The sequence below is a fragment of the Fistularia commersonii genome, chromosome 28 (genome assembly GCF_037954325.1).
Source record: "Fistularia commersonii isolate RoL2024-O1a breed Wild chromosome 28, RoL_Fcom_v1.0, whole genome shotgun sequence".
NCBI lineage: Eukaryota > Metazoa > Chordata > Actinopteri > Syngnathiformes > Fistulariidae > Fistularia > Fistularia commersonii.
Genome location: NC_141311.1, coordinates 5,549,677 through 5,562,529, shown reverse-complemented (window position 1 = coordinate 5,562,529; position 12,853 = coordinate 5,549,677). Strand labels below are relative to the sequence as shown.

General features: G+C 38.6%; 1 protein-coding gene across 1 annotated transcript; it reads right to left on the bottom strand.

Moving 5' to 3' along the window:
* Window positions 1–3,668: 3,668 nt before the first annotated feature.
* Window positions 3,669–7,404, bottom strand: igfals (insulin-like growth factor binding protein, acid labile subunit). The gene is made up of 2 exons (XM_086175737.1): window positions 7,344–7,404; window positions 3,669–7,212 (listed from the first exon to the last, which is right to left on the bottom strand). The coding sequence occupies exon 2, from the start codon at window positions 7,205–7,207 to the stop codon at window positions 5,474–5,476; it is 1,734 nt and encodes a 577-aa protein (XP_086031863.1). The 5' UTR covers window positions 7,208–7,212; window positions 7,344–7,404; the 3' UTR covers window positions 3,669–5,473.
* Between the last annotated feature and the right edge of the window lie 5,449 nt (window positions 7,405–12,853).

Sequence of the window (12,853 nt, the reverse complement as noted above, 5' to 3'; positions counted from 1 at the left end):
CCGGACCGGCTGTTCTCTGAGAATTACATGTGGGATCCTCAAACACTTTGCCCCTTCAGTTAGAATTCCGGGTAGGAGGCTCAGAACTTGGCTGTTGTCCTCGCCACACAGCCAAAATCATAAACTGCCCCTTTAATGCACTCCCTTGCCAGCATCAAATCATTTCAGAGGGATTTGGCATTTCTCCACATGAATCTCTCTGAAAAGAAAATATATGAAAGGCATTTTAGCAGAATTTTTAATGTGAATATACTGTCTGGGATTCTTGATTGAATACATGCAGCCTACCAAAAAAAACAAAACAAAATGATATATGATCACAGAGGCATTTGTGACTTAAAATCACTATTCAGGGCTGACTGACTGTTATACATGTTTTGTATGCATTTTTCACATAATTAGAAGATAGGCCAGTATCTGAGCTGTGAAAATGGAAGAATTCTTTGGGTTTATTTTTTTGGATTGTAAATATTAACTATTTTTGGATTTTTAAAGCAGTGCCGACTTCATATCAAAATTGACATTTGGATACCTTCAAAAGCAAATTTTAAGATCGCGTACGCTATCATCTGCAAATACGACTTGGTAAACATCTGCTGTCTCTAATTAGAGCATCAAAGACCTCTGCCTGTTTGCATGTCTGTGGCCTCACAGTCTGAGCGCTGTGCCTGTAATTTAGTCAAACGAACGAGGCAGGTATCCACAGGAGACCTACGTGCAGATTATTGCTACGGCACAATGACCGTGCTTCAGGGTGAGCACAACTCTGGTTGTGATGAAAAGGAAGAACCAATCCCATATAGACAGTAATCTGGTGACTTCTAGACACCTGCGACATAAAATAAGCACTATGATAACAATCATGGCAGCAGTACTTTGATAACGTCTCAAAGAATCATTATTGAATTTCAATATGAAACAAGCAAAAATAGATTGACTTGTTAATGTATGAAATAGGAATTTTATAGTTAGCTTAAAAAAATACATCCTTGCAATAGTTGTCTCAGGGTTGGCCCTGCCACCCCTTTACACTAAAACCTTTGGTTTGCAATAAAGGCAGCACTGGGCCACGGCAGCATGGTGACAACAGATGGCACCACAAGGACGATGTTGTCTGCAGGGTGAGAGGAGGGAGGGGTTGAGTTAGCAGATCAACTCGGGCAAACTTGACTGAAAACAAAATTTCCCTAGTGACAGTGAAGATAAAAATGACCAATGGGCACCAGCCAGTTTTCCCTTTCTTTCTGACATCTCCGGTCCATTTAGTTGAAACGCACCAAGCAGCGGGTGACTTTGCAGTGAACTAATGATGTCACCTTGGACATAATTTCCATTTTTATCATCCTTTATTCTTGTCAGATTCTTGTCAAAAAAATGAAAGATGTAACAGTTGAATGCAAAACTTTGTTACCATTAAAACTATGTTGCTGTTGACCAAACATCCTAAGCTTGGGTTGTTCAGCAAACCCTCGGAGAGGAATGGAGTTAATGCAGAGGAAGGAAGTTGGAACTTTTGCCAGAAGGCCATTTGTTAAATCCTGCAATCTCCTGTGGCCTGTGGACCCACAGACAGTGAAAGCAGGCACAGACTGGTTGTTCTGAGTGGGTTTTTTAGGGGTTATAGATACAGCACCTGCAGTAGGAAACAGATGGAGACTTTTTTTATAGATTATTTTTATTCAACACAGAAATGTAATATGATTATTCTGATTCTGGGCCAGTGTTACAGCCGGGGCATCATGTTCACCAGACTGACTAATGAGCCTGCAGGAAAATTACCATTACTCATCCTCTCCTACAGAGGAACCGCGGACCACACACACAGAGTCCCAAGTCCAGGATGAGCTGGAGGTATTGCATGTTATGGTGGATCCAAACAAAACACTGCGTTCTTCCCGAGGCAAGCGACACAACAAAAAGAAAGTTAACATGAAACCAGTACTGTAACATCTATAAGATCAAAACAAAGCTTCAAACAAGGCTTTTGACTCCTTACTTCCATGCGCAATTCTTGTGTGGTCCCACAAAAAGACCCTCCTGGGTTTCCAAATTTTTGCCAGAAAAAACCTTTTGTGAACTTTTTGTGACCTAAAATAAAGCAAGGGGAGCAGAAATTAATCAACAGAATGTCAAATCATCCGACTTCTGGGAAATAAGTGTAATCTCAGTTACAAACCTCAATATTGTGGTAAGTGGCAGAAATTTAAAAAAAAAAGTGGAAATATAAGGCAATGGGATGGCTGATACAACGGTAGATCGTTCCTGCAATATTTTCTGGTCAGGTAGGTTCTGGCAAGGAGTGGAATCTCCAGATGTGGCTAAGGAAAGCTTTATGGGTATGCACGTTCCCCTTTTGCAGAACCAACAAGAGAAAGTACAACATCTGAGCCCTCATCATTGGCAATTAGAAAGTGTCTTTAGGTGAATTGCAAGCCACTGCCAAAACAATCCAGACCAGCATATCCTTAATCCTCAGCTGTTGAAGTTCTCATTTGAATCTGAAGGAGTCCAGCCAAGGTCAGACAAGGTGAGACATTAGTGTCTTAAGTACAAACAACCTCTGATGACACACTTTGGCAGGAATTCATAGTTTAGTTTACTGACCATACAAACTGGTGTATGTGTGTGCGAGTGTGTTTTGCCTCCAGAAGTTATCTGTCATCAAGATTCCTGTAAATAAAATATTTGCCCTGAAACAATGAAGGGTAAGAAGTTTGACTTTTGTAGTACTAGTGACATTATAAAGATTACATTTTTTTGTAAGATGCTTTGGATAAAAGCGTCTGCAAAATGACTGTAATATAAAGTAATATAATGTACATGTTTAAGTCAGTTATATGTCATTCTTGTGTTCAATCAGGATTTGTTGAAGTTCTCTGTGTCTGCTGTCGGGCCCAAATCATGCACACACCATGGTTGATACAGGATGTTTATTTTTAAACGTGCCAAACAAAATAAGAAAATAGATGCTTCTTCTCCTATTTTTTAAATGTTCTCTATGGAGACCTTTTATTATTCAACTTCATGCTTTCTGTTTCGTTTTTTTGTTTTTTACATTCGGTGTTCTCAAGAGACAATGTTTATTGTACAGGTCCTCCTGGGTTTTCTTTCAACATTTCCATTTGTACCTTCTCTTGGATCTTCTTTTTGGGATATTTATCACCATCTATAGGTTTGACAGAAGCAACAGAATATTCCCAGTGGTATCCATGGGAGCACAGAAAATAAAACTGTATAATCTCCAATATAGGATATTATCTGTACCTCTCTTCCTCCACTGTGTATCACTGTGTATCAACGTGTGGTCACAGATTGCAAATCAGATTTTGGGAGGCGCTAGATAATTTTATTTTGAAAAAAATGAGGGGCAAAATATCACAAATAGTGAGAACACATGGCAATACTTTCTGAAACTAAAATATTTGAGAAACTACTTATTCAACATTGTTATACAGGAATGAACAACTACAAAACCATCTTATAAGTAAACAAACATTTCTTACATATTTGTTCAAAAAAAAAAAAAATACATGGGACTTTTTCCTTAGTCACTATAGCAACAACATAAGGCAGTTCACCATCCATCATCCAAATCCCACTTGTCAAGTTTCTGTAAGTGTGACTTAAAATCAATATATTGGGGGACTTCAAGACTTCAAGGTGCAGCTTCTTTTTTATTTTTTTTTTTTATTTTTATTTTTTTCAGTAGAGAGTATCTCAGCTGGCTTGACTCTTTAAGTCTATATCTATTATTTGCAACTCTCAACACCAGTGGGAAAACAACAAAACAAAAAAACAACAAATGCTGTAGCTCCTGACGTGAGTCTCCCCACAGCATCAAATTAGAATTGTTTATACTACAGGTAATCGATTGTCCTGTAAATTACAGTTCACATATTATGGGTATTTTGTGTCAATATCTAAAGTTTAGATATTAGATTCCAAACACTGGGTTGCAACGGCATACATATGAAACGCTGACATTCGTGCAGCCTCGTTGCCCTTGACAACGGGGTTCACATTAGTTGCCTTTACGGCCCGTAGGAAATCTGAGAAACCAAACGGCGAGTTACTGTCGGCGTCCCCACAGCCACTGCGGTCAACACATCTACTTGGACATCCATCTTACGTAACTTTATTTACAGTTATTTATCATAAAAGTTTGCCGCTGTCTCTGATGTGACAGGACCTATTTTGTGTTGGAAAACGTTACAAACTAGCATCGAGCTGCGTGTGTGTCGCTCCCCTGCTCATTTTGGACACACCGGGTGAATTGAATGCTAATCATGTCACATAAAGGTACGGAATTAAATTCAGTTCAGGCCATTTGTTTTCTTTTTGAATGAAGGCTAATAACCTAACAGTCGTCAAACGGGTTTTGAAACTTTATGTTTTGTACTTACTTTTAGTTGTGTCCTCACAGAAGAAACTATTGGAAAGAAACCAAAGTGCTTGCCATAGGTGTTGCCTTTTTTCATTGCTTGTTGACATTTTTCCAGTGACTAAACACCCAGATAAGTTAAAAAGACAATAAACCAAATAGCAATTTCTTTGACAGCTTAGTTTAATCATAAATGTTTAAGTGCAACTGTTTTGTTTTGCTAGTTTTGCATGTGGTGTGATAGAACAAGTATTGACTATATCTTTCCGTTGTCAAGTAGCTGAGCAACATAAGACAGGGTCATTTGACCTTTAGCTCAGAATTATTATAAACCCCTACCTCAGTTACATTTGAAAGATAATTATCACAGGTGTTTTCATACATTTTTGCTGGTTCTTTTTTGCCAAACTATTTAAATGTTGGTAAAATGTTAAGGTATGAACTGCTTGAACTGAGGCCTGTTTCCTGAGTATGACCGCATCTGATCGACGCTGCTCTGATTTTAAGAGGAAGACTTTTGTTAGTTGAACACAATGGAGGCACCGAGCGGTCTACTGTTAACTGACACAGGCAAAAAAGGAATCAGGGCTACAGGATGTTAGATTCTCATAAAGAAGGTTCTTTTCCACCCTCCTTTTTTCTGGTCATTTATGACAATCTTTCTTGAAAATCTTCCAGACCAGAGTTTCAGAAGTGCTATCAAAATGTAAATTTGATGCTGATGTCCTAATGCTTACTAAACATAGTGTACATAGAAACAGATTATATCATCTTAAGATTAAAATAAAAAAATATTCAATTTGTTATTCTTACAATTCAGATATCTACAAAGGCATAATTTACCGTAAGTAGTAGAATTTTCACAATTAGACATTCAACATTGACAGATATCAACTTAAAGCTGTTGAAAAATAAGTTTTCTTAATGCTTTTATTTAAATTTCAATATTCCTATATAGCAAAAATATGAGACCAGTTTTCATTTTGAAATTAAAGATCTTAAAGTGTCAATTATGAAAACATTTCTTATCATGGTCTTGTGGTGGCACCTTTTAACAACTTTTTTTCTGTGACTCTGTCAATGCAAGTCTGCTTAGCACGACTGGAAGACGATATTGTCAATATCTCTCAGGTCTTGACCAGCCAGACGCGGTGGGATGGTACATGTAATGTTGTTGTATATCGTGATTGTAGTGTCCGGCTCTTCACCTTCTGCATGGGTTTCCACTTGGCGAGGAATGATCAGTGGATTCCTTAAACTGTAGTTTCTGAGTGGAAGAGCTCCACAATCACATTTCCAGGGGTTTCCAGAGAGCAAAACCTTTTCCATACTGTCTGAGAAATCAGGCAATATGCTTGTCAACAAGTTTGCCCTCAGATCCAGATAGCGCAGCTTTGGAAGGACTAGCTTTGTGCCATTTTGCAAAAACTGACGACATTCATTGTTTGATAAAAGCAAGTACTCCAGGTTCTTCAGACCAGCAAATGTGTTGGCTGTTAGAACATCCAAATTGTTGAAACTCATGTCTAGGCCTAACAGCCCTACTAGGTTGGCAAAGCTCTGGCGTTCCACCACTGAGATGTTGTTGTGTTGCAAAAAAAGTCGCCGTAGACCAGAAAGTCCTGTGAACGCTTGGGTTGTGATGCTACTTAAGCAGCCTCTATCCAGATGAAGGCTGTGAAGCTTTGGCAGGCCTTTGAACACCTGGTCCGGTAGACTTTGGAAGCAACTTCCAGACAGATTGATGACGGCTACGTGAGAGAGGCCCGTAAAACTACTCAAGTGGGCCTCTTGAACTTGGTTGTGCTCAAGCTCTAATACCTCCAAATGACCAAGGCCTTCAAAGATCCTGTCCCCTAGACCTCTGATTTTGTTGTAGCTGAGTCGCAGCTCTTCTAAGTATTGCAGATCACGGAAAGTCCTGGGTCTTATTCCAGTCAAAGAGTTGTTGGATAGACGCAGCACATGAAGACTGTGTAAACCTAGGAAAGTGTCCTCATGGAGAGTGGCCACTTTGTTGTTTGTAAGATCCAGCCATCTCAGTGACCTCATGCCTACAAAGGCTCTTGGAACCACTGTCACAATCTGATTCTGGGCAAGGTAAAGCTTTTGAAGTTTAGTGAGTTTAACAAACACATTAGTCTTGATCACTTTGAGATAATTTCCAGTGAGATCTAACTCTTTAAGCTCAGCCAGGTTTTGAAAAAGTTGTGGCTGCAAGTAAGCAAGTCTGTTTCCAGCAAGAATGAGCTCTCTTAAACCATGCAGATCCTGGAAAGCTGTCTCAGGTAAGACTGCTATAGAGTTCCAGCCCAGATTCAAAAGCCACATGTGTGAGAGCCCAGAAAACAGTCTATCCTCGATACGTGTCAGTTGGTTATTATGTAGACTAAGTGAGGCAAGGTTGGGCGTGTTCTGGAAGATCGTACCCGGTAACACCCTCAGGCGATTTCGCTCAAGATGAATGTGTGCTACTGACCCAAGTCCTTTAAAAGCCTGAGAGTCAAGTGTGACCAATTGACCACTCTGCAGATTTAGAAAGTCTAGATTTGTTAGATCCTTGAAAGATGATGCCTGGAGTGAAGTGAAAAAGTTGCTGTCCAGCCAGAGAGAGTGAGTGGAAGGCGGCATGTCGGCAGGGATTTCCGTCAAGTTACGGGCACTGCAATACATGTTGAGCTCCAAACTGTAGTCATCATGTAGACAGCTGCACCCCTCAGAACATGGAATAGGCTCTTCAGTCACCTTTTCTCCAGCTGTGTCAGGGTCTGGCAACACCAGTGATGTCCCCACTACCCACGACACCAACAGTACTATGGTTCGCATACCAGCTGTGGATGAAATAAAATAATCACTCAGGGATCAACCTTTCCCTTATTTTACAGGACAATTTTCAAATATTTCCATTCGGTTTTCCCATCCATTTTCAAGAAAATGTTATCATGCAAGCCTTTTTGCTTACCTTGTACCGAGAGGGTCTGGGTTTGAAGCTGACAGTCTGTGAGAAACTGAATGACTGAACCTTGTGCAATTGTATGCTGAATGTAAGGTCTGCCAAGCCCACAAACCTTTTTTTTTTGGCCTGAGGTGTACTGAATGTTTACAGTTAACCCATTTGCTTCCAATGTTGTTGAACTTAATTTTACTGATAACTTTTTTTCTTTTTTTAATAGAATGATTGTCCTATTGACACTTTTAACAAACCCCTATCATTTAAAATCAATGTTCTAAATAATGGCATAGCTTTAAATGATCAAAATTTGATTTACTATTGATTATTGTGTAACACAAATAATTCTTTATGAAATCATGTATCAGTATTTATGCAGTCACTCTATGCCCTTTATTTTCAAAGTATCTGGCCCATACTTTATTGTTCACCTGATGAAAGATTTTGGGTGAGTGGCCTTTGGTGTTTACTAAAGTCAGGGTCCTGTCACTGAGTGCATTTACAGAAGATTGGAACTGATAGAGGTAGGTAAAGAGATAAGACAAGGCAAGTGCTACAGACCTAAAGAGAAATAATATTCAATTTTATATTAAAGGATAGCAGTTGAGTTAACTCAACAATGAGCCTCCTGAAACTTTTGTAATATTTCAATACAAATAAGCTTCCCTTATGCTACACAGTAAGTGATTTCTTTATCTGTTTGTATCCTCTATGTGATGCCTGTGTCATTCACTCACCTGACTGTACAGGATGGAGTCAGTTCCAGAGGTTCAGCTCCTAATCTATGATTGCAATGACTAACTTTGTGTTTACAAAGTTCTTCTCAGTTCTTTTAGGCAGCCATGAACTAGTCATTTGCTTAAGGTCAACCAAATCGGAATTGCACTGTGCAGTCACTGTCACATGGATTGTGATTGTCTTGAGTTTACAATTTTTTAAAGCAAATGCATCTTTCAAGTCATATTTTTTTAATCTGAGCGTGGAGTGTGTATATGGTTTCTGAAGTGTAATTTTTGCTGACTTTTTTTTTTCTTCTGTGAGCAAGGAATGATGCGTAGTTTAATATGCTACATTTAGTGGATATTCACCGCTGTTAGAGGCTCTGTAAGCTGTGCTTTCAAAGATAGATGGGCTCTTTGCAATGATTTCTCAAAAAGCCTTTTACAGTCATCTTAGTTTAATTAATCCTTGAATAACTTATCGTTATCGTCAGAAAACCAATTTGTCACTGTGGATAGTTTGTTACTCATAAAAACAGAGTAAAGAACCAATGTGAAACATTAGGAAGTTGGACAAGCACTTTGAAAACACACTAGTTAATCGATTGACTGTATCTACTCCAAAACCACTAGGAAACTCCAGTATCCATGCTGATCTCCTCAGCAGTAACACTGCTGAATGGTAGTCAATTCTGTAGAACCCTTAACTGTAATGCCTAAAGCTTTTGTAGTTCATGTGTTCATGTGTTTGTTCCAGTTCAGACCATTCACTGCAGTGTAGCTGCTGCAGCAGTGAATTGATTCTTGGTTGTTGCTGCCCTGAAAGACACCCCCTAATTGGCTCTTTCTTTGGCACTCAATCCAGAGGCCTCACAGTTTTGTAGTAGATGTGTGCTTTTGAAGTGAAGAAGGGTTGTTTTAAAAGTAAGAACGAGCAAGTGTTTTACTGGGTTGTGTATTGCTTTACTTAAATTCTTCTGGTTGATGTTTGTACTTCCTCAGCTGTAAAAAACAGTCTTAAAAGGCATGGCGTCAATCTTAATTGGATACGTGCATGCTGATCTGTGTTTGAAGGTGATCACAACTGCGTTCACACGCTACCGTTCTCTGAATAAATTCCAGACAACTCTTGTACTACAGAGTAATGTCAAGTATAAACATTCAGCATTATTTAAGAAACATGAACGTAATCGAGTAGAATATTGAGTGCAAAGCTACTTACTAGTTTTCATTTATGTCGATTAATTTTATATGACACATTTGACTGCTGTCTAACAACATCAAATCCAGTAATTATGAATAATTGTGCAGAACTTATTTGGGAAACTATTAACCAGTAATTGTAGTCACAGCGCAGATTACATTTTCCCTCTGTCTTCAAAAGAGGAATTGTCAAAGTCAGTGCTATCTTTTATTTGTTTTGTGTTTATGTGTATAGGCTACTGTCCAAGTATTTCCACACATGAACAGATTAAACTAATTCACCTTTGAGACAACTTGAGATTTCCAGTTAACCAGTCCAATGCAAAGCACTGAGTTATACACTTTTTTTTCCCCCCCAGAACACTATATTTAAACAAATCAAAGTGAACCAGATACCACATTTTGATCTAAGTGATAAGAACAGGAAAGTCATTTGCTAAATGCTCTAAATTCAATCTTGATTAAATTGATTTTAGAATCAACACAGCGCAGAAGCAGAAATGTACCCTCCCTATGCTAGTGCACTAGGCTTTGAATTTGCATAATAGTGTCCTTGTTTGTTGCGCTGATGCAAGCAAGCCCGGGGAATCACTTATTACTTGTTTTGGGTGCCGTGGCTCAGCTAGTAAGAGCAGTTGCCTTGCAACCAAGATCCTGATTCGATTCTCGACCTCCTCCTAGCCTGTGGAAGTGTTGCTGAGCAAGACACTGAACACTTAACTGCTCCCTCGGCACCATTAAAGTGGCTGCCCACTGCTCATGGTTCATCTATGATGGGTTAAATGTAGAGGACAATTTTCTCTTATGTTTTAAATTGGATGATTTTGTTGCAATGTCGATCATCATTTGTCATTTGTTAACTAGAGAGGTTTAACGAAAAAAAAATGAGTAGGTAAATTGCCCCCCCCACACACACACACACGCACATTCCCCCTCATTTCTGAAGTTAACACTGCCATCCACTGGCTGTCTAACAGACTTGTATTCCTCATATTGTTTAAAGCTGAACAATGACAGCATCCTTTCTTTTGGAGAACCATCTCTAAAAATGGCAGCCTTTTTCTGCCCGGTATGGCAGCATGGTTTTGCACTGTTCTGAACCATGATGCCACCTTAACCCTCGGACAGTTAATACCCCCTACTGTTGTGCTGGGGCTATTAATAACACTCTGAGCTCAAAGGCAATTGCACTGTTTTCTAAGAAGAGACAGAAGCCAGTGGCCTGGACATATGGAAGGTGCTGAAATTCAGCTACTGTTAATTGATTCTGATCACTAAGTTAAGAATCCTGCAGCTTATGATCCATTCATCAGTCAATTTACAGTTCCTGCTTTAAAACACGTTTTTGAGTTTATTTTTAAAAAGGTTTGTAGTTTTTGAAAGGTTTAATATTTTGTATGTCCAAAAGTCAAATTAGTTCTCGTATGACAACAATCTCATTGCATGCTTGAACAATTGATTTATTGAATGTAAGCCCCCCACCCCACTTTTTTCTGGAACAACTTCAAAGGGCAAAGTGACGAACCTCCAAATCATTTATCCGAAGAACCATATGAGATAGCACATTGGAAATTTGACCGACCCCAACATGGGTGGGCTTTCCAGCGGTGCCAAGGTTTTCTGACTTTCAGTTGGAGTTAGATTTAGTATTAAGGTTAATGCTGTATACAGGGTCAGCATTGTGGTTAGGGTCAGTTAAAGGGATTACAATCTTTACCAGTACCAATCACCTAAGTGACAATTTTCAAAATTGTTTATCTGAAGAACTGAATGAGATAGAGCGATAGAAATTTGACCCCAAATTGATCTATGTAGGCTTTCCAACACAACCACTCCCAAACTTGTCCAACTTTTAGTCGGAGCGTTAGGTAATGTATTAGAGTTACAGCTGGACAGGGTTAGGGTTCTGGTTAATGTGGGGTTTCCATTTGTACCAGTATCAAATTTCGAAGGGTTCATAAAAAATTATGGTCATTAGAGTTAAGGTGAGATAAGGGGGTAAGATAAACCACCATCAACAAAGTGGAAGTCCTAAAGATGGTTTGAAGAAATCTGAAGAACCAAATGATATTGATCAATGGAAACTTGACTGGAAGTTGGAGCTGCTTTAAAGACAAAGCATGTCTGGTGTCTTTTGACTGAGAGATTGCACTTATTTGACTGGTTTTCTCCAAAAATGTGAATGACTGACCTTTTTTACCGTTTTAGAGATTGAGAAAGTCCCGGTGTTACAAGGATCTCAAATTAGAACGAGGAGTAAAATGCAGAGCAAGCCAAATTACATTAAGCAGGCTTCAATTGCAGTTGTGCTATCAACTTAATGTTGTGAGTTATATATTTTAAGCCTTAATGGGGCAGTCCTGAATTAAATTAGAACTAACTTTAATTTTAAAACATGTATTTGCTTTATCACACAGAAGGACATTATCACCTAGGGATTCAGTTGTCACAGCAAATAGTTTGGTGTCCTTGTTAGACCTTTCATCAGTCTTGTTTTTTTTTATAAATCCTGCAGATAAATTGGCTTTTGGAAGTGAATGCACTTCCATTCATCAATCCCAAATATTATTTTCTCCCACCTGTATTCCCTGATGTTGTCCTTTTCTCAAATTGCCCGATTTGTGTTCGGTTCATCATAAATAAGCAGGTAAAATAGTCATTGCAAGGTGATGGAAATGGCTGTGATGCCATCTGTCTGTTGCCCAGGGCTCCTGCTCCACATTTAGTGTAGAAGAGTGAATAAATATAGATAGAAGTGTAGGTCAATAATAAAAAAACACTGTGTCTGTGGGATCATTTGGAGTCTTTTAATAGTTCCTTCTTTTTCTTTGAAAGTTATTGTCACACACATAATGTCTGTTGAAATTTTGTTCTGGCAAGTAAAGGTACAGCAAAGAGGACACGAGGTCAATGAGTGAAGTTGTCTTTAACATTTCATCCACAACAGTTGGATAATTAGAACATCACAAATATATATTTGACCATGAAAATAAAACTAGACCACGAAAACCTTGTTTCTTACATGCTTTGAGTGGCCAGACTTTGCAAGTACTCAATTCTAGCTCTAGATGTGTGTATTTAGAGGCTAATTAAGCATTCTGTTAAATGCACTTCAACATTTTGTTGTCCTGTTTCATTCCCAACTCTTTCAATACTCAATGTTAATCTGCCTATTTACGATCAATATAAAAACAAAAAAAGCAACAACTTTCAAACCCAGTGCCTTTCCTGTTTGTGGCAACTATTCTGTTCTCCCTTGTTCCTTGACAAGACTGTGAATCATTTCTTGTAATCTTATCTTGTAATCACACACCATATCTGTTGTTGCCTTTCTTACTGGTGATATATTGATCTGTATATTGACACTGTCAGGAAGTAAAGCATGTTAGAGCATTTAAGCATGTTAGGAAAATTAAATGTATTTTTATTGTGCTTTTGAGCCTTTTGCCTAATGTGTCTTGCTCTTGTATTCACAATGTATGCCATATGCTGGCAGGGATTGAGCAAATGCTTACTTGTTTAGAGTATGTGCACTTTTCTTTATCCTTTAAGCTATATAAAGACCCAAATGCCGGAGTATGTGATGAAACTTCTGATGAA